This window comes from Python bivittatus, unplaced genomic scaffold (genome assembly GCF_059951505.1).
Source record: "Python bivittatus isolate LINGU-HERP-01145 unplaced genomic scaffold, Pbiv_v1 ctg000580_np1212, whole genome shotgun sequence".
Classification (NCBI taxonomy): Eukaryota; Metazoa; Chordata; class Lepidosauria; order Squamata; family Pythonidae; genus Python; species Python bivittatus.
This window is the reverse complement of record NW_028277087.1, coordinates 11,428,498-11,451,331: the sequence shown is the minus strand read 5'-3', so window position 1 is coordinate 11,451,331 and position 22,834 is coordinate 11,428,498. Positions and strand designations below refer to the sequence as shown.

General features: G+C 40.9%; 1 protein-coding gene across 3 annotated transcripts; it reads right to left on the bottom strand.

The window, feature by feature from the left end:
- Positions 1-3,292: 3,292 nt before the first annotated feature.
- CYB561 (cytochrome b561) lies at positions 3,293-21,615 on the bottom strand. 3 transcript variants are annotated; one of them, XM_007433149.4, is made up of 7 exons: positions 21,393-21,615; positions 19,921-20,098; positions 14,893-15,141; positions 13,609-13,707; positions 12,392-12,495; positions 9,656-9,813; positions 3,293-5,158 (listed from the first exon to the last, which is right to left on the bottom strand). In XM_007433149.4, the coding sequence occupies exons 3-7, from the start codon at positions 15,098-15,100 to the stop codon at positions 4,963-4,965; spliced, it is 765 nt and encodes a 254-aa protein (XP_007433211.1). In that variant the 5' UTR covers positions 15,101-15,141; positions 19,921-20,098; positions 21,393-21,615; the 3' UTR covers positions 3,293-4,962. The 3 variants fall into 3 exon arrangements, with proteins under 3 accessions (XP_007433211.1, XP_007433214.1, XP_007433213.1); XM_007433152.4 differs by having other exon boundaries at positions 21,398-21,615; XM_007433151.3 differs by lacking the exon at positions 21,393-21,615 and adding an exon at positions 20,585-20,672.
- Between the last annotated feature and the right edge of the window lie 1,219 nt (positions 21,616-22,834).

The following is a 22,834-nucleotide window of genomic DNA, read 5'->3' as shown; positions in this document are numbered from 1 at the left end:
TGTGTAATTATTTTACTCCTTTACACACATTAACCGAAGTTATGGAAGTACATTAAGGGATGGATATTATTATGCAAAAGCTGAGATTATTTTACATTCATGGTATAGCTATTAACACTTCTGCAAAGCCAGGGGACGTTGTCTTTGTTCTTCAGCTCTGTGATTACTGTACAAAGAACAAAGAAGCCATCTAGCATTCTCACTAAGAGGATTTTGCCCAAGCCTAAGATTGTCACAACCTATTAAAGCAAATGAAGCTTGGCATTTCATAAAAGGGGGAAATGCTTTAATTTGATTGTGAGAGATAGAATTTCTCATCTCCATGGTTTCTATTTCAGTCTGATCCTACTCTAATGGCATAAGTACTTTCCAACCAGCGATTATTTCTAAATCTCCACACTTGACAAGGGAAACATGACATTATTTCTCTACTGAGGAGTTACAATAGCTTTTTTTTTTTTTTTATGGTGGCAGAAAAAAACATGAAAAAGGGAGGGTAGAAGTGAATCCTCTTAGGAAAGGACCAGCAATTTAAGTGATGCCAGTCCAAAGCTGAAGGGATACCTAGCAGATCCTGGATGTAATCCATATTGCAGAGATTGAATTCTGTGACTCTGATCTGATGCCGTTATACATAAGACCCTTTGGCAGTGTAACAATTCCCTCTAACCAGATAAGCCCCTGGAGGCCCCCACTGGATCAAAATGCAAACAGAACTGACAATAGCCAAGTATTTTTTACTTTTAATAAGGAAAACCAGAAGGAACACTTGGCTAAATTTCTGTATAAACGCAACTCCCTTCCTCCCTTGAGGTTAATTAGTAAGAGAGGAAGTTACTCAAGACTTTTGCTTTAGAGCAGAGGTCTCAAACCTGTGGCTCACCAGCTACATGACAACCCGCCAAATCATTTTCTACAACCTGAAACAAGACAGTCAGTGCTGATTTTAAAAAATGCATATATATTACTCATCAACCCTGTCAGTGGTGTTCTAGTTAATGAAAAATGCTGTTAGCTAAGTGGCCAAAGTGAAATGTCTTTGTTTCACAACTCTGTTTTGCAGGAAAAGTTTGTTGCTGTGGTTTTAATTTAATGTTTTGTTTTGTTTAATGGCAAACCATGATCCTTAATGTCATCACTAGAGACTTTTGTACAAATGTAGGAAAAGGCTTCAGTGTGGCAGCCCTCAGGGTAACAAACTGTGTTTTTTCTTCTTTCTTATTATTGTGAGCCGCTCAGAGTCACCCGTTGGGGGAGATGGGCGGCATACAAGTCTGAAAATAAATAAATAAAATAAATAAACTAATCCTAGTCTGGTACTCATGGTGATTTGACTGAGGCCCATCTTAAAGTCTTCCTTGGGTAAAATGAAGAGAAAACAGGGCCCATTGCTGAAGTGAAGAGTTTCCAGGGCTCAAGAACGAATCAATCCCATACAGGCTTCTAGGATCAGTTAATCATACTATGTTAGAGTCTTGATTTTATACAGCTTTGCCCAATTCTTTTCACTCCTCTTTTTCCATGAAGCTCCATTTTTGAAGAGTTTCTGTATTGTTCCTTTGTTTACCCTTTCTCTTTGAATCGAATTCTTCTTCTCTAAACTTTCAAATCATCTGTGCTTCTTTGTATTGCAGCGGGTTTTCTAATAATGTAAAAAGTATTTTAAACAAGGTTGTTGCCTGAGGCAAAGTAGGAAATGCACCTAGACTCAGATTAAGGTGCATCATGCCCGTAGTATATGAAGTATAAAATCTCCTAAACACCTCTCCCCATCTGTAGCAGTAAATATACAACAAAACAAAAGGAAACTTCTATACTGCCTATGGAAACTGCCTCCCTGGGCTTAACTGTAGGGCCATAGTCTAAATTATACTGTATTAAATTCACCATATCTGGATGCTTCTGGGAACTACTCAGGGTTTACAAGATCCACTCCCCAATATGGATTATCAAGCTAAATCAGTGACCATTTCCTTTGCCTTTCATCTAGAACCCTTTGGCCCTATTGGAGATATTGAAGTGTAAAGGGATGTGTCTTGATCTCTTGCATCTTCTCATCTAGCAGAATGGTCTTCTTGCACATACGGATGTAATTCATGCACTTGGCACCCACAATTTGCCAATTTGCAGGCTGCTCAACCCCATTTTAATCTAGTAGTCTGTTGTACGTGTTGACCTAGGATATTCTCAGGCTTAAAGGCAAACATGACACATCCTTGCAGGTCACAGGAACTACTCCCTTAATGTCCTCAGTGCTAAGATCTTCAAGTAACTGCTGTTTATTTAGTCACTGTCTGAATCTTCTTCATTAAAGTCCAGTGCAAATTGCCCTATTTGTTTCCATTGGGAAATACATGTTCCTATAGATCTATGACTAACCCCAGTTGTAGAGGCCTCTACTGCCTGGTGCTTTCCTCCAGATGAGTTAAACTACAACTCAGATCATCCCCAGTCATTATGGTAGTTGGCTGGGAATTGGCTGGAACCAAATATCAAAGGCGGCTTTTTATGGTTTTGTCCAGCTGCTTGAAGTGGAATCATTAGAAGTGTTCTATAGTTTTAGGTGATATGAATTTTTATGCAAAATCAAGTTTGAACTTATTGGTTTGACTTCTTTGCTGCAATTCTTCTGTCCCTTTAATACTTCAAGTGTAAAAAGAAGAGTTGTTTTGCTGAGCAAGCAGCTCTGCAGCATTACTGTTTTGCTCTATGTGCTAATTGAGGATGTACTGTTTAGCTCTATGTGCTAATTTGCATTTAGGATGTAGGCAGCCAGGCAGGGAGGAAACGTTTTGTGTATCCTAGGATGGGGCCTCTATCCTGGCCAGTGTTCTGCTCTCTCTTTCCTCATTCTATCAGGCAGAAAATACTGATGGGTCTCTGGTAAGATGCAGCCCCAATGCAGATCTGCAAGTCCTAATATTCTACCCAAGAGGATGTAGTTCTGAACAGCCTTTTGCTGCCTCCTTGTGGTACTTGTTTTTGCAACTCTTTACAATCCCCCAGGCCGCCCTTGGGAACTGCTGTCAGAGAAAGAGGCTGTTTTTAACTCACTCCATTCAGCTACTGTCTTCATTGAGCCCAGCCACACACCCATGAGAGGGTCTGTGGTACATCAAGAGATAGTAAGGAGGTTGTTGGGAAATCTCACATTTTTAGCAGAATGTAAGTCTTTGACTTCTAGAACAAGCTTGGGTGTGGCTGGAGAGTCTGGAAAACACAAAGGGAGGCTAAAACACTTCGTTCAGTCATGCTAAGCACAAACAAGAGTCAGACTGCTTTTCTTTTTTGCTGCAAATATTTATTGGAATCCAGCTAATGTGTCAAACACAAGGGAAACAACTCCAGAATAAGAGAAAGTTCATTTGTTTCAAGGCAACACTTGAAAAAACAAAGTAAAGGTTGTTAGAGAACTGGATCACTTCCCCTTTTGACTCTGTTAAATATTTGGGGTCTGCCTTTGCTGAGAAAAGTCAATGAGTACTTGAGAAAATGCATAATTCACATGTAATACTTGGCATTTGTGGAGTGCCTTCAACTTTGTTAGCTAAGCATTCTTATAGCTGCGCCATGAAAAATATTTTAGGTCACTATCTTTTTCTTATTATGACAGATGCACTGAATATCTCTGTAACTGCCCAGAAAGAAAACTGAGATCTCCAATCTTTTTTTAATAATCCTTCTGATTTTTCAAAACATACCATTGTTTAGGAAAGGGCAAAGGAGAAAGACAGACATACTGAAACAAGCCTTTCCCTCTGCTACCTTCTAGATATCTTGGGCATGCAATTCCCAAAATTCTCAGCCAGCTTGAGAAAAGTTAGTTTATGAATATAAATTCACTTGGTTTTAGAGGCATGAATTGAATTGGCATTCCTTTCCTAAAAGAATCCCAAAGCTCCCAACCTTTTGCATATATCGGATGAAAGGCTTTTACCCACACATATTGCAGAGAGATTATTTAACAGTAAGTCCAGATGTCAACAAAATAAAGTCTGATAGCTCTCAAGGCAATGATGATGGAAAGAATGGACATTTCAATCAAATATCTGCTGGCAGAGGGAAAAAGATGTTAAATGGCAAAAAGAACACTTCTATTTTCTATCTTATCACCAACTGAGTTTGATTTCTTCATGGAAACAGATGGAAAAACTACATGTATACTTATGACACTAAATGGTGAAATATCATTTGAAATTTTATTTGCTATTGATCTGTCAACACTACAGTTTCAAACTGGAAGGAAACTGCTATCCTCCTGATATCTGATCCATTTGGGGTTGCCAACAATCCTTTGAAAGCAGTGAACACCGGAGTGGGTAGCTTGTGGTCCATAAGCATTTTCTGAATCCATTTCTTGCGCTTTCCAGAGGCCCCCAAAATTACTACTGAAATTTAGCAGCAAATCACCAAACAAAAGAGAGGTGTTATTTTCTGCTGATTATCAGCAGGAAGCAAAACAAAGAGGGTGTAAGTCAATTGATAAATTTAGCACATCCCCCAAATTACACACACACACACACACACACACACTCTGGAAGCCATCAAAATCTTTGATGGAAGCCATCAAAATCTCAGTCCCACCTCCTTCTCTACTGTGGCACTGATACCCCAAAAGTGCAATCTCTGTCCCCCCAAAATTGCCCACTCCTGATTTAATCCTATGGCATGATAACCAGTTGAATCCTGATCATGCTTTTATTCAACAGGGAACATGACACCAAATCTCCATTTGCACAAATGACTGACACAGCACAGGCGCTACAAATCCTTTTCACCATGCTACATTTATAGTGGCCATTGAAGAAAACAGTACAAAAATATAAGGCAAGTGGGAGGGGGTCATGAAACAACAGTGAAAGGACTGCTTACACATGTGCAACAGTGGCAATTGCATGATGCTACAGGACAAGTCAGATACCACATAGAAACAGATCCTCAATGTGGATGGCAGAGCAAGCCTCAATGCAAACTTGTGGGGCTGCCTTCTTCTGTGAGGGTTTTGAAATCCATGGACAATGCCAGCTCCTCAGCCAATGGGGGTCTCTGCCATTCATGCCGGGTCAAGATGTAACCCACAACTGCCCCAAAAGCTATTAGTACGAGGCCCAAGATGTTGGCAAGGATTCCTTCAGGAACAAAGAGGCTATAGGTATCCCTGCAAAAGCAGAAGGGACAATATTAGGGTTTTTCCGCACTGCTGAATTAATGTACTCTTCCCCCATTCTTGAGTTGGCAGAAAACCTATGCTGGTTTCATGAAATCTGCTGTTCCTATTGTTAATCTCTCTTTTGCATCTATTTCTAATCACTGCCAGTCACCTGTCTTGCCTACAAATTCACAGATAACAAAGCCTAACAGATTTTACACACTACTTTCTCATCAGTACAACCAAGGACAACTTACATATGTCTCACCCATAGGCTGGGGACAAATTGAAGGCAAGTCAATAGGGACAGAAAAAAGATGATCCCAGGGCAAGTTTCTGTTGTGGTTAGGGGTGGCTAATGAGGTCCTTAATGCAACAACCTTTTCTCCCTCTCTTCTCCCCAATCCTTTTTTTGTTTGTTTTATTTTCAAAAAGACCATGTTAAAATTCAGGGAACTCAGATATGCAAGACCAGCAGCATGGATAATATTCTAAATTAGAGATAGAAGATCTTTAGTTCTCTATATGCTATTGGATTTTAACTTTCATCAACAGCATCTGGCAGTCCACAGGTTCTGCTTTGAGTGTAGAAACTAGCAGGGAAACAAGGTTTATTTAGTCCAAGATTCTCAACATGGTTCAATTCAACGATTCAGAAAAACGTGTGCACAAAAATAAATCCTTTTCTATAGCAATACTCAAATATAATATTGGAAATAGTTCTTTAGGAATCAGGAAATAGTCCTGATTCTGCCCATCTTATGCACACTTCCACAAAGGAGATGCTTAAGGTCCTATCTCTAAAAGACGTCAAAGGGATATGGACCCAAAGACAATCCTTTGTGATGGCCCCAGTGTTGTAGAACATCTTGACCAAGGGGTTAGCCTGGTTTTCATAAAATGTCAAGACAGCTCTGAGTAGACTGTGGGGAGATGATCTGGATTTGAATTGTTTGATTACTAGAATTTGAATCTAATGTAATTACTAGAATTTTATATATATATATTTCTGGCTAGGGATGGGTATAATAAAGCTGGACTGTCATTTTTATTTTTTGTACTTCTTCTATTTGATTATATGTGTTTGTAGTCTGCATGTTGCTTTTTTGTCTTGGTAGGTGTGAAGTTTATAATGGGATTTTCCTTTACAGTAACTATAAAGTGTTAAAAAGCTACAGTGTCAATAAAACAAATATTTATTTCTGTTGTTGCTTTTATAATGTGTTGTAACCCATCCAAAGTATTTTTTTTAATTGAATTGGGTGGGCTATAAAAACAAATAAACAAATAAAAGGAAATCCCTACACTACATTTTTATGGACACCATTACACCCAATTTTACCATGCAGAGCAGCACTGCAGATGTTAATGGGCTACAGAACGTAACAGTCTTCTGCTCAGAATCTGTTGACTAAGGACCAAAGAATTTCATGGAAGTCCTGCCGCTAAGATATAACATCTCTCAGCTACTGAGATCCATATTTTTTTGCTCCTCATTGCCACAATTGGTCTATAGGATTGCTCTTTTGCAGCCTTAAAATATAATGTAAGGCAACCTTCTCATACTTCATGCTTCCTGTAGACATTGGGCAACAACTCCCTTCATTCCCTGCCAGGATAGCTGCACTGAGTTGAAAGTTATAGTCCAGAACATTTGGAGGGCATCAGATATTGGTTGAGGCTGACACAACCAGATAAATGGTCCATGAAGCACTCTGCTTCTGTAAGCCTAATTAACACATATAAAACACTACCTTGCATCCCATTAATGCATGTCTAATTATACCATCATACCGGTAAAAGGGCACTTTCTTGTCAAATTTAATACACAGTGGTGCTTAAAAGTTTGTGAACCCTTTTGAATTTTTCAGTATTCCTGCATAAATATGACCTAAAATGTGATCTGTTTTCCACACAAGTCCTAAAACTAGATAAAGAGAACCCAATTAAACAATGAGTCAAAAATATTATACTCATTCATTGATTTACTGAGGGAAATTATCCAAAGCTACATATTTGTGTGCAAGTATGTGAATCTTTGCTTTCAGTAACTGATGTGCTGTCTTGGGCAGCAATAACTGCAACTAAATATTTCTGATAACTGTTGATCAGTCCTGCACATTGGCTTGGAGGAGTTTTAGACCATTCCTCCTTACAGAACAGCTTCAATTCAAGGCTGTTGGTGGGCTTCCTTGCATGGACTGCCCACTTCAGGTCCTTCCACAACATTTCTACAGGATTAAGATCAGGACTTTGACTTGGCCATTTCAAAACATTAACTTTCTTCTGCTTTAATCATTCTTTGGTCATACATATGTTTTAGGTCATTGTCTTGCTACATTACCCATTTTCTCTTGAGCTTCAGTTCACAGACAGATACCCTGACATTTTCCTGTAGAATTTGTGGCTACAATTCAGAATTCATAGTTCCATCACTGATGGCAAGCTGTCCTGGTCCAGAGGCAGCAAAGCAGACCCCAACCATGATACTGCCACCAACATGTTTCACAGATGGGATAAAGTTCTTATGCTGGAATGCAATGTTTGCCTTTCACCAAAGATAACACTTTTCATTCAAGCCAAAAAGTTCTATTTTGGTCTCATCCATCCAAAGAATATTCTTCCAATAGCCTTCCAGCATATCCACATGGTCTTTCGCAAACTGCAGATGGGCAGCAATGTTCTTTTTGGAGAGTAGTGGCTTTCTCCTGACAACCCTGCCATGTACACCATTGTTGTTCAGTGTTCTCCTGCTGGTGGTCTCAGGAACACTGACATTCTCCAATGCAAGAGAGGCCTTTAGTTCCTTAGACATTACTCTGGGGTTCTTTGAGACCTTTGAGATTGCTCTTAGTGTGATCTTGGTTGGGTGACCACTCCTGGGGAGAATAACAATGGTGTTGAATTGCCTCCATTTGTACACGATCTGCCTGACAATGGACGGGTGGAATCCAAACTCTTTGGAAATAGTTTTGTAACCTCTTCCAGCCAGGTGAGCATCAACAAATGTTTTTGGGAGGCCCTCAGAAATCTCCTTTGTTCAAGCCATGACACACTTCCACATACATGTTGTGAAGATCAGACTTCGATAATGAAAACCCAGAATTCTGTTCTTTAAATAAGGCAGGACCTCCCACATTCACACCTAATTATCATCCCATTGCTTGAAACACCTGACTCTAATTTCCCTTTCAAATGAACTAGAGGCTCACATACTTCTGCTACACACAAATACGCAGCTTTGGATAATTTTCCACAATAAATAAGTGAACAAATATAATGTTTTTGATTCATTTGTTTAACTTGGTTCTCTTTATCCAGTTTTAGGACTTGTGTGGAGAACAGATCACATTTTAGGTCATATTTATGCAGAAATATTGAAAAACCAAAAAGATTCACAATCTTTTAAGCACTACTTTATATGTTAGGGTTGTTCATTTCACAGCTCACCCATTCATTTATTTATTCATTCATTTTACATGGCTTATAAAGCTGCTCCAAAAAGAATCAGCTTTGACCCTGAAAATCTAATGGCAGAAATTCTGTGGAAGGAAGAGGAAGAAACAGGGAAGAAATGGAGCCAGGTAAAGGAAATGTTAGGACAAAGTTAAAATTCACCAAAAGGAAATTCTGATTTTGACAGACATCATCTCTGAAAATCTCCAAGGAGATGTAGCCAGTCATCAACATGAAACAGGCTGATACTACAGGTGTTTGATCAAATGTAGTGCCATAAATCAGGAAAACACCATCAAAAGAGGCTGGCAATAACATTGTCTGGATCACCTTCCAGATGCACTGGATTGCAACACAATTCCCAGGCAACATGGCATTTGGCTAGTTGGAAATAGTAGTCCAATTGTAGTCCAACAAACCTGAAGGACCCAAAGTAATAGGGAAGGATAGTCTGTGCTGTCCATGAAAATGAAGCAAGCAAGGACTAAAAAAATAGCACAGATTTAGCCCATTCTCAGGCCTCAGCACTACTCATGGAGAAAGATGCTTGGAGAAAGAAATAACCCACTTAGGAAAAACATAGTTTATAACTGGTTGAAGGAAATCACCATGTAAAACATTTGCAAGAAAATGCTGAGAACAGACCACCAATATTCTACCAAGGTGGAGACTACTTGGTCATGTAACATTATGAGATGGTTCACGGATCTGTTAACATGCTAAGTTTTTGGCTCCAACTTCATTAACTAAACATGCAAAACCTCAATTAATGTTTTAAGACAGGGAAGAACATACAAGGGAAACAGTGCTAAGTTCCTACTACAAATGAGCATCAGGAGCTGGACAAAGCTGAAACATTGCTATTTTCCAGAATGTCTAGATTGTTTGTTTTCCATAATATCTGAACTATACCAAGCACCTTTATTTCAGTTATCAGCCATAAGCAAGTATTTATATTTCACATCTTTGCTGAGTAAAGAAGGCCCCACAATCACCAAACAGATCTAAATATAAACACTGTGTGCATAAATTAACAAAAGCATCACTTGCTTTATTTTGAAGAGTAGCAGTTCCAGAATTCCCAACAGGGCAGTGGCAATGGAAAGGATGAAGATGAAGGCTCCAAAAAAGACATGCTGTGGTTTGTATCTACTGCGGAGTGAGAATGATGCTCCAGGGAAGAGGAAGATGTAAAATCCAAACAACCACTGAAAAGGGAAAGAAAGCAGAATTCAAAAATCATAAATACTGCACCTATAACAGCTCTTCTCTTCCATGGAATGTAGCCTTGCTTACTCTAGAACTTGCCTAAAGTATCAGAAGCCAAGAGAAAATAAATCCCTAATGATGCTAAGCCCCATTAAACTTAGAGGTTTACATTACCCCACAATTTGAAAAATCTTTCTCTAAAAACATAAAAGCAACCATGTTGGATGAGATCAAAAGCTTAACTAGTCCATCATCCTATTTCTCCCATCTGATGGCTTTGGGAAGGCCACAAATAAGACATAAGGGCAATATTCTTCTTCTATCATTCTTCTGTATAAAGTTATTGATCCTTCAGTAGAATTATAGCCAACATTAGTAGAAACCATTCACTGCTTTATCCTGTTTGTATCAGTCTAACCTTCCTTAGAAGTCATTGAGGTCAGCACTCTATCTGATTAGAGCCTTCAGAACATCTTTATTATGGAATAACATACAGCTTTGTAATAGAACATATAGAGCTCAAATGGAAAAACATTAAAAAATTCTGATTTAATCAAGAAAAAAGTAGCAATAGAATATAAGCCCCAGACTGTTAAAACTATTTAAGACCAAGCCACTAAGTGATAAAGCTTCTTTGCAATAGTATAAAAGAAAAATATACTCAGTCATAAAGATATATTAACCCTAACATAAAACAGCATAAAACCCTAGATAAATTTATAATTTATGATATAAATTTAATAAATTTAAATAAATAAATTTAATATATTTATATTAACCCTAATATAAAATAGCATAAAAACCTAGATAAAATTGCCAAATTACGTTGTTCCTAACCAATATGATCCCTGTCACGCTTCACTGTTTGTTTCCTAGCAATACAAGATCCAAAAGAAAATTTGGCAAGTTTAAAGGTGGCATCATCATTATGGACTGCAAGAAGAAAGAAATACAGGATTTGTCTAGCCTACTGGAGAATTTGCTTCCAATTAAATACGGGGGACAATTTCATCATAAAATTGGCAGTACACCAGCACATGGCTCAGAGTGTCAACTGTTCAGAATGGCAAGTATGAAGCCTCTCTGTGAAGAGACAACACTGATATCTTCCTTCCAGCAAGGCAGTGTGTTGAAACTTGCTAGGGTAAAGGCCCTAAAATATTTTGCAGTAACAAGATTGTATAGATGTTTAGCCACAGCAAAAGGTTTACTTGGGTTCCCCTTCTCAAAGCAAAAGCAACTCCTAACATTATCCCTCTGCAAAGTGTTTGGCAATTTTTTAGCTTTGGGAAAAAACAAAATGCAGGGCTGCTACAGTCAAGCCAATATACTATTGTACTTTCTTCCTCCAAGATCTTCTTAGAAGCTGAATAAAAATTATTTAATGATGTCAGTGAGGATAGGGCCTCAGGGATAAATGAATGGAGCAAATTCCATACCTTGCACTACTACAAATGACATTATAATTCAAGGTGTGAACATAATCTGCATACGTGCAATGTGAAGTTTTTGCCTCAACACACATCATTTGACATTAATTTGCAATTAACAACATTTGCCATTTTATTGTCTATTCATAAAGTTTGGAGAGATTGTTTTCAAGCCTATTGCACTTTCTTTTTACCATCCTGAATAATTTAGTATCATGCTCACACTTGGTTACCTTACTGCTCACTACCAGCTCATTTAGATTAAAAGCACCACTTCCAGGCAAGACTCCGATGGGAGCTTACTTTGTGAGAAGTGATTAAGCCAGTGTTTCTCAATCTTGGCAACTTTAAGATTGGACTTCAACTGCCAGAATTCCCCAGCCAGTTTGTTGGCTGGGAATTCTGGGAGCTGAAGTCCACACATCTTAAAGTTGCCAAGGCTGAGAAACACTGGGTTAAACTATTGCCAGCCACTCAGACAGAGCTCTTCCTTGACGATCTCATATCTTTTCTGAAGGAAAAGACACAAGGCATCTAAAGCTGACGTAAGCTAGAAGGCCCTCAGGCATGGATCTGGTCATGCACACCTTTTGTAGGGTGAGTAAAATAGAATGCAACAGGCCTGATAAGGATCTTTCTAAACTTGATGAGTAAGCAATAAAATTGCAGTGATACTTAACTGCAAAGAAATAGAAAATATGTGCTGAGACAAAACATCCTCATTCTACATATACAAACTGAGTTCACAGATTGCACTAAGCCATAGTAGCATTTATTACAGTGCAAGGTATGGAATTTACTCTTACCATTCTTCCCTGAGGACCTAGCCTTACTGAAGGTATTTGATAGCTTGGAAGAAGACTGTTGGGGCAAAATAACAAAATATTGGCTTAAGTGTTGATACCTGAAGGTACACCGAGAGATGAATTTTAAATGCCCCCTACTTGATGCTTCACCCACCTCAATGCAAGCATCTTCCATGGCCCAGAGTCCAAATACAAAATCAAAGAAGTAGACCAGCTAGTCTACTTTTCTGCCCTCAAGCTTTTTATTAAGCAGACACTTTCTAGGGCAGAAGTATGTTCTGGAAAGAGTTCAGACAACCCCAAGCATGCTTGCTCCACAAGCCCTCCCTGTACCACCTCACCTGTATAAAGTAGAAGCCAAATGCAGTGATGCCACACCAGCTGTGCAGGCTGTACATATCTGGAAAGCCTTGCTTCTTGTGGTACTGGAAGACAGCAATCAGACCTAAAGGGAGAGCAAGGCAGGGAGATTCCTTAGACGACTCCCTGTCTTGCCTAACCTACCACTATCCACTCCATAATATTGAGACAAGGACAACCCACTCTAGAAATAGTTGGGAAATAGAAAAACAGCAGGTCCACCCTTGTCTGGGATGAGGAAAATAGCCCCCGGCATCCCAAATCTTTTCCAAGCCAGGAAACAAGTTCCAAAATCCCCTCTGTCTTTTGGAGACATTATAGGACATCTTCCCCCAACTAAACTGGGGGCCAGGGATAGGAGATGGATTTTCATTACAGCATTTAAATATACAATAAAGAATGGATTTGAGTTACACAGAAGGACATACAGTATTCCAACTAAGCATGAAGAAAAAATCTAATAGAAAGAGCAATTAGATAATGAAACCAGTTCCCTAGAGAGGTGTAAGCTTACCTTCACTGGGTGCATTCAACTGGAGGCTGGACAGCCATCTATCCAGGATGCTGTTATTTAGATTTCTGCAGTGAGCAGGAGGCTGGACTCAGAGGCAATTAATTTAAAGGAACTCTGAGCAGGGAACCCTTATAGTACCATGGTGAGACCCCCCTCTTAGCAAAGTCTCCCTCAAGTCAAGTTCAACTCCTAGCAAATATACATATACATGTCCATATAGTTCCCTTGGCAATAATATGAAATGGTTTCCCACTGCCTTTTTTTATTTCTCAGGCAAAAGGCAGAGACCTCTTTCTTTTCCCTTTCTTTATAAGAGTGGAGGTCATGCTGCAAATTGAAGTACCAACCCAAGCTGCAAACAAGCTCCCAGTTACATTCTTGTGAGATGAAAATGGGAGGCAGGTAGAGTCCCAGTGAGCACTTTGCTCTGCACCACCCAGCCACCCCAGTAGAAATGTTTTAGATACAGGAATGTTGCCCACTGGTTTCCTCTTCATGAGATCCAGAAGATGTTGATGCTATGACTTGCTAAAGAATAACACTGAAATAGAGGCTCTCAAGTAATCTGGGAAGCCTCATCTCTTCTCTCGAGCCTAACATCCCATGGGAACATCAATGATGACCTTTAGGGACGAGGCTCAGAAAGTGTGATAGAAGATTCCAGCCAGGTTCATTGTGCCTTACCAACCAGTGCAATGATAAGTGCAAGGACATGGATGAGCCCATGCAGAATCTTCGTGGAGCGCTTGCTCTCATTCCTGAAGACACGGTAGACCAGAAGGGCTGGAGGATAAGAGGAAGAAGTAGGAATTAGGGGGGTGGCTGGCCAGTTCCCCTCACTTCACTAGTCCCTTGCCAGAATAGATTACAATCTTTGGGGTATCAAGCAAAAGCATTTTAATTGATCCAAGGACTATTAGTAGATCGTATTTTGAGCTGCTTCATTTTTTATGTCTTCACGCGTATCAGGTTTATGTATTCAAATCATAAGTACGAGATTTGAGTATTTTAAATAAATATATGCAGTCAAGAGGGAATTTAAGACAGCAGTAGCTATGCAGTTCCCATTCTACAGGCTATCTGGTTGATTCAGGTAAAGATGAATCATGGTTGTCAATGGCAAGAGCAAGGAGGGATGTGAACACAGCAGATTGCCAGAGGAGGCATACTGGGGACTTCATAGGCTGTGCACAGGTGTACAACTCTTCTGTGTATGCAGACTGAGGGTCTCTGTGCTCCAGCTGCTAACACTCCTCCTCTTGCTTTCCATTGGCCACTCTACCATAGATAAAGGATCCATCCCACACTCCATTGCATGAAGACCAGGAAAAAGTCTGCCTATCCCATAAGCACCAGCAATGACCAGGAAACTCCTGGCTATTTCCCAGTGTTTTTTGTCCCTGGCTTGCTCCTGAATCACTACAAGTTCTATGTCAACTAGGCAAGTGAAATGGTTCCTAGCAATGTTGTAAGGGTCACTGCATCTAGAGTTCTTGTCTGTCCAATTATGGGCAAGTACATACCTTCTCCTTTCAAAATAGCAAATGACTTATAAGAACTCTTTCCCCCATTCTATTGGGGTTCTAGGTTCAGCTCCCTTTAGGATGTATCCTATAGTAACTGAGGTTCTAAAAAATACTTGTATCTATTTGCATAAGTGGAAACAAGTAGGAAAAACTTTGAAATATATATTTTTTAAAAAAACAAAAGGCTGTCAAAGCTATGGCTGGCTGCTAAGCAAATCAGAGTTTGTGGGGCCCCAGTGGAAGGAGGCCTTCTGGGCCTCTCCAAGGCCTTCTCATTTGTGGGAGGAGGCAAAAGGTCACACCCAGTTTACCCACCTTCCAAATTCTGAATCCAGCCACACCCAGTTGGGTCTATTCCCTTGGATGACAAACCTCATTTACACACCTTGCATGTGAAAGTTTCCTGCCAAAGCAGAGCTCCCATTCCTTTCAAAATTCTTACCATCACCTTGAAGAAATACCATTCCAATGACCATGCAGAGAGGGTGGACGTTAAACAGTAACTGAGAGCTGTCCCAGGCAATGCCACCCCGATACTGTCCAATCCAGGCTGCCATCATAGTGATGACCACGAGGCCCAGGATCTGTGAGGTGGCCACTACATAGGTCAGTCCTGTGGGGCTTGCAGGTCTGGCAGAAGAATCCTCCATCTTCTACTCAGGCAGGAATTACTTCCCAGCCGGGTTTTGAGCTGCCAAATTTAGGAAGAAGGGAGAGAAGAATCAGCATCCAAATAATTTTTTTTCTCCATCTTGCTTGAGTTCTGTTCCATTAGGGATCCAACAGGATTTTTCTTTCCTTTCCTGGATTAGGCCAGATGGGAGAAGGAACACTGAGCAGTTGGCACCTCTATATCACTCATACCTTGGGCAAGGAGAGTGAGACCCCTTGCTTCATCCCATCATCTTTTATCTTTACCTTTTATGTTTTATTGATTTTATTGTAATTTGATTGTTTGAGCCATCCAGAGTCATTGAGAGTCAGGCAACATACAAGTTTAGTAAAGTATTTGCTAGCAAATAGACGAGAATAGGAAAATAGTGTTTCAGTGTGAGATGCAAAGAAGCCTGAAACAAGCACTGTACAAAATCAGTCTAGAGATCTCAGGTGGAAGTGCATGGAATACAGTGTTTTTTTCAGGATAAATGACGGATAGCCAGAAGCAGCACCCCTGTTATTGAAGGTGGGGAGAAAAATATGGTTGGGGAACAAATGGTGCATAAGAGAACGACTGATACTAGAAGATCTTTATCAGCGAACCACACGATTCCTAGCCAGAGACAGAAGTTTTATTAGATCATGATAACTAACTAGATTAAGGTAATTGGTTTAGTCTCATTTCTGTTTCTGGCAAATGCCAGCTCCGTGCTGTGCAACATAACCTCCAGGGCAAAAGTGTCTCTAGAAAAAAGACAAAGAATCAAAGCCTGGAAAAGCAGTGACATTGCTAAAATCAATTCATCAGTATCTAAATTAAGGGGGACTGGCCTTCTTCAGCACCACCATCCATAATGTGCAGTGGTTCAGGTGATGGACTAAGAGCAGGTAGACTCAGGTTCAAGTCCACCATCAGCCGTGGAAGCTCACTGTGTGGCTCTGAGCCAGTCACTTGCAGCTCAAGCAACATCATAGGGTTATTACTGTGGGGAAAAGAGGAAGAATACTACAGGTAGTGCTTGACTTACAGTCATTCATTTAACGACCATTCAAAGTTACGAAGGCGCTAAAAAAAGTGACTTGCAACCAGTTCTTGCAATTACAACTGTCACAGCATTCCCATGGTCACGTGATCAAAATTTGGCCACTTTGCAACCGGCATGTATTTGCAACAGTTGCAGCATCCTGGGGTCACTTGATCACCATTTGTGACCTTCCCTGGGGGCTTCCAACAAGCAAAGTCAGTGGGGGAAGCCGGATTTGCTTAACGGCCACATGATTCACTTAGCAACCACAGCAAAAAAGATCATAAAATCGGGTGCGATTCACTTAACCACATTGCTTAGCAACAGAAGTTCCAGTCCCAATTGTGGTCGTAAGTCGAGGACTACCTGTATGCTTTCTGCTTTGAGCTCTTGAATGAAAGGCAGGCTATAAATCTAATAAATAAATGAATAGGGCTAGGCAACATTTTTTTACCCTGGTGAACACATCTGCAAGTATGAGACGTCCAGGCACTATTATGGAACATACACATTTACTAAAACCTAAATTGCTAAGAGTGCTTGCTGCTACCTCCTCTTCAATCCCTGGAGGATGCTACCATCTTCAAACTTACCCTTTCCTTCCTCTGAGCCCCTCCATCATTTTGCACATCTGAAGGGGAAGGAAAAGAAATGGGGGAACATGGTCGTAAAAGGTGCCCCCCATTCACATGTGAGCTGCAGTCACTACCAAACCTATGAGATGCCCCTGTGAATGCAAGAAAATATTCACAGCAGGTTGAATTGGCCCTGAGTGGTGACAGGAGGAAGAATCAGTCCAGAACCTGTGGCCCAGTAAACCAAATTGTTTACATCCACTGACCATATCTCCAAGATAGTATAGCTAGCATGCTGACCTAGTAGGAAGGGATAAATATTTAGAAAATCATCCAGATGGGTTTATGAAAAACATTTCCAACCTCATGCTGTAATTCCTTTGTCTTGTCTTTGAAATGTAGCTATATAAGTGCTGGTTCTGCTTTTGATCAGGGCTGCTCAGCAAGCTGCCAATGCTTTGCTGGGAGCGCAGTGTACACTGATTTATTGTTTGCATGCTAATACATTTATGTTGTATCTTCATAGTGATTTGGTTGCTTTGGATGAGCCAGGTTCGGTCCACAAGAGTTCCTGCCTGCCTGTCTTCCTGCAAAGATTTTACTTCTGATCACATTCAGCCTTCATCATGTCTAATAATTTCTCTATTCATTTAATTGCCCATAAAATAAGATAGCCAATTTATAACTTTACATGACTGATACATGCAGCTGGGTCAATTATTTCCCCCCTCCCCTGCCCTCCCTTCCCTCATTCTAGCAGCAATAGCAAAGACAACAGAAAAGCAGGTTGAGAGCAGGTGAAGAAAAGGAGTAGTTACACTGGGAAGGGAATAACATCGGGGGCAGGAGGCAGTGGGGGGAGACACAAAACAAGATAGAGTAGAGAGGGAAAATCCTGTTTAAATTTTAGGAAAAATGGTTAAGTACATCAGGCAAAGGACACAGAGAGGAAAACTGTTGTCTTCCCACATACACAACTATCAACAACTATTGAAAGAATAAAGTCCGCTTCTGGAAAACAGCACTTTTGAGTAACTTTTTTTGAGGTCTACAGTCATTCTTCCCATCTGAAGATATGGCATTGATATGGTGATGTCATAAGAGACAAAGCTGATTTATCAGTCCCTTTTTTCATTGGGGAGAGCAATGAGATTTGTTTTACTAAAATATATGTCTTAAGCCTGTTTCCAGTTTTTGGTGGCATTATTTGGGAGGCTCCAGGAACTGCTTAAAAAAGGTGGGAGTATCAATATATTATTCAAGGGCTACCTACACTAGTCCACAAAATAAGAAATGATACAGGTAAATACATTGGATAATCTTCCTCCTTACTTGCTAGGTACTCAGCTGGATTTCTCACCCACACTTCCCTGCTTAAGCTGCTCAGCCCATAGAAGGAGACATATACATGAATATGGGGAGTGACCAGGACAGCTCAAGACTGACAAACGATGTTGTCCAAAAGGTTCCTCACTGTTGATTGCAAAGCATCCTTTTCACTCAGGATTCCATTATGAATTATAGGGACAAATATAGCAAGTCCAGGGGAGATTACATATCCACAGCAGTGCAGACAGGAAATGAAACCAAGAAGCAGGATATATGTATATGCACCCACACACATTTCAGCAGGAAGCTGAAAGTAATAAAAGTAATTATCCCAATGGTATTCTATACTGTGTAGAAAACCACAATATGTTGCAAAGGTATGTCACTTACTGCCTTGGTAAGTCAAAGAGGTTCTACTGAAGGTGGAGTGTATATATTCAGTAACCTTCTTAGCTAGTAAAAGAAGCAGGATGATTTCTTGTTTTAAAAATCAAGAGAATCATCCCCAGAGACTAACATTAGAAGTCACAACATGATCAATAGCAACAAAATCAAAACCTACCAGAGCAGAATGCACTAGGTTATAGACCAAGAATATTACTATTTTGGAATAGTAATGTTCTTGGACTCCAGTGCAAACAAAGTGCACCAGCTTCCCTGGCTCTTGTCTATGTTTAAAATGTATCACATTTATTTTTCTAAAAGTGAAATTCCCTAGTATATCATTTAGATACAGAAGAATCAACAGGTTTCTTCCCATGTATGGTATCTCTATCCCATTAGTAGTATAACAAGAAAAAAGTAGACAAGAAAACAGAAAATATTCCCTTATTCAGAACCTTTTTCAGAGAGGAGACAATAGAAGTGATTGTTTCAAAATGGCAGAGATGGAAGAAGACCCACTGAAACTATGGTTCACAGTTAAAAAGGATCAGAGGGTTTAATACTTTTAAAATATAATCCCAAGAGTTATTTCAAGCGCCAGCCTCTAGCATCATCTTTATTACCAAGATTGCCAATGAGCCTCAGATGGGCGTCTGACTTTCTTCATAATAAACACAATGAGTTGCTGCAGCCCTGTGCTAATTTTGGAAGCCCTGAAACAAAGGTAAGCAAGCAGAGATAGTAGCAGGAAGCACTCTGGTAAATCCATGGTTTTTATCTGGTTATATTGCCAATGGAAGTCATTTTGTGAACAAGCAAAGCTGCCACAGCAAGCCATTTGCAGTCACAGAAGATTCTTAAAGTTCTTTTTGTGCTCACCAGCCCATTAAGATCAGGAAGAACTCCAGGCCTTACTTGCCATCGATTTCACAGATTATAAAACAATGGAGAATTACACTGGCAAGAGGTGCAGTGAGAAGGAAATTAGGACTAAGTTCAAATTAATATTCTAGGTTTCTCTTTAAGTCTTTAAAAGGGTTGATTCTTATTGTTTCCACTATACATACCAGCCCAAATCTTTTAAACCTGAATTCTGTCCTCAAATGGAAAAAACATTCATTGCAATTTGCAGGGAAGAAACAGTAAGCATGAAAGTATCTGCTCCATCAGCCCCACCTTCATTTACAAAAACAATATGTTTAAAGATACAGGAAGTTTTAAAAAGTCTCTAAGAGCCAAAGGGTCAACAGCGTGCACTAAAACTTCTTGTCTGCTAGCCACAGATAAAAAAAAAAGCAAAATTGAGAGACTTGGCACCAGTCATTTCAAATGTTGAATGTTTAATTACTTCCCTTAAACTCAGGCCTGACGCCCATTCTCATTCATCCTCCCTTTTGCAAATTCATTTAAATTTTATACCAGAAATTATTTACATTGCTGTACTACTATTCCCTCTCCCCACCAAAGTCTATTATGGATATAATTTTATGAAAGACTTACTTTTTTCTGAGAGCTCAGTTCCAGGCTGGAAAACCGTCTCCTCTGTACCTAGCTCAAGAGATCTTTTATCCAAACAAACCAGGACTGAATTCTGTAGATAACCGTCCTCTTCCTTCACTGTGCTGCTGATGAGTCATACGAATCACTTCTCCCGTCACTCCAGTTTCACAAAGAGCACCTGGAGCAAAATTGATCATTAAACTCTCAGGCAGACAGCCAGTAACTTGTAACCTTTTGTGGACCATGCACCCAGGGGTTTACAGGTTTCTACTGTAAACCCTTTCCTTTCTACTGGTCTCAAAACAGAATCTTATTTGGTCCTTTCTCCCAGCCAGCATTTATGTTGAACCGGGTCTTTGAAAGCATTTGAAATGGTTTGGTAGAAAGGAGAGAGGCGTGTTCAGCCATTCTTAAAACCTGGCAGCCTTGATTAGCTGGGCCACAGCAGCTAAAGTTTAGGGCCTCACCTTCAGCTAACACTGACTCAATTTAATGTTTATCCTCTCTTGGAAGGAAGGAAACAAGTAAAGGACAAGAGAACGTGCACATATTTCTTCCAAATAACAAAGAATCAAGTAGGAGACTGAGCATGACCAGAAAAAGAAGCCCACGGCACAATTCAAATTACATTTCACTCACTGCTGTTTAACCAGAGTTTCCTTACCTGCTTTTTAAAGGTTGCCCCACCACTTTACACAACTGTAAATGCCAGCAAAGCAACTGTCTCATGGATTTCAGATACCTCAGTCCCAACGTGCATGGTTTTCCTATGCTTCCTTTTTAAAAAAGTTTTGCTTGTTTTTCAGAAGTTGCATAACTTCCTTATGTTACTATTAAGCCTGTTATGGTGTCATCTGACAAAAGTCTTCTTAAGCAAGTGGGTGGGAAAGGCATCTCAAGTACATACGAATCAATGTTCATTTGGGGGTTTTTTTTACTGTAAGCCCCAGCTCAGTTTAGGGTATCAGGTTCATAATTTGCAAGCATTAATAGTTCACAAAATATCTCGCCTTTCACTTTCAGGAAATCTCGGTGGATGGATGGCTTATACCCCTCCAAGCCTGGGCTGGGGGCTTGGCTACTCTGAAATATGTCAGTAGCCAAAGATCACCATGGTAACCACCAGCCAAAACTAAAATGAATTAAAAGGCAACCTTGTTCCTTGTTTATCAGCACAGCTGGAGAACAAGAAAGCCAGTAACTGGTAACTGGAGAAAAGTAAGCCACGAGGAAAGGTGTAACTGTGGGGTCCTCCTGTCACAGGATGGTTCCATCTCATCCTTTTCAGGCTGACACCTGCCGGTGATTTTTTTCTGCCTCCCCCGTGGGATCCTCACAGCAACCCCGTAGGGTAGAGTAAGCGGAACGAGGGCGTGGCTTTTAATGTCCAGGGAGGGTCGCAATACCACAGCCTCTCCCCTCTGAAGGTCTGCTCCCATCCCGTCACACCCGCCGAGCATGCGAAGACTCACCTCACCTGGCAGCGGCTTCTGCTCCTCCAAACCGCGGGCGAGCTGCACCTGCCGCCCGGGGAGGCCTCCCCGGTTCCGAAGCGTCCTCTCCCGCGCCGACGGACCCACCTTGCGTTTCCTGCCGGGAGGGGAGAGAAAGAGCCACGTTGCCACAGAAACCTAAGCAGACCGCGCCGTGCTGGGCGAGGGAGCCCGCAGAAGGAGAAAGACTGGGCGGGCGCAGCTGGAGAGGTTCCGGTCTGAGAGAAGCGCCTCGCGGGACGCGCGCGCCTTGGATCCCCACGATCACCTCGCGTGGCTTGACCGCCCCTCCGCTCCTGGCTCCCCATTCCCCTTCTCTTTGTCGTTTAGCTTTCCAAGGGGGTCGGCTTGTTCGTTAGCATCAGAGCAACAAAGCATCAGCTGCCACTTCGAAGACCACGGGGACATATGGCGCTCTCCAGAGGCACCATTTGTCGAGGCATTCATACCGCGCCTTTTCTCTCTATGAAAACATCCCTGTTAGGTAGGCTGGGCTAAGAGAGACACGATCCCAAATCACTCAGAGGGCTCCTTGGCGGTGTGGGCCCCGAGAACTGGAATTGGGGTATTCCCAGCCCAGGTGCCAAAACCTCACCTCTGCACAGAGTTGCGCTTTGGAAAGCCCACGCTTTAGAACATCCGAAGGTTGAGCTATTTAAAAGGCATCCGGCAACTGGCATGTAATTCTTGGATGACTGTATCTGAAGATGTGTATCATCCATACAATGTGCACTGTATCCATGTTTGTTTTTAAAGGCACCACAAGCTGTTTCACATGACATGCATCCCTACATTTAGCCTATTACTGATTTACTCCATTTTCTCCAATTTATGATTTATCCACAGATGGAATCATGACTCACCAACAGGGGCTGAGTTCAGACAACAGACTAGTTGTGGCCAGTTTGTGCTTCTGTGTATGACAGTCACATGGCTTGTCACAATGCACATGTCGTTTGCCACTCCTTCCCCGCCCTGCAGAAGCCTGTATCAATATAGTTTGTATATAGGTAGGTGACCCTCTAGGACAGTGCATTTTGGCTTCTGACACCTCTCAGGATTTATACCTAAGATTGTGCATCTCTTTCCCGGCTACTTAAGGCCATGTTGCTGCACTTGAGCATATTGTCCACAATCACCAGTCATTCTCAGACCTTGAGCACATTGTCAGAAAAACATGTCCGCACAGTATATTAAACCCTAAAGCCAGGTTAACGCAGTGCAAGTGTTATGTTCATATGGCACGTGCCTCAATAGTCCATGGCATGGCAAGCTACACCAGAGGCTTTATCTAATGTAGAAAAAGAAATCTCGGGTTACCATTTTTTTTCTTTGTGTGCACTCCGAGGGTTGCAGACTTATATGTCAGCCGACGTGGCCAGCGGAACAGAAAATACAAGCCAATAAAAAGGTGGTTGACT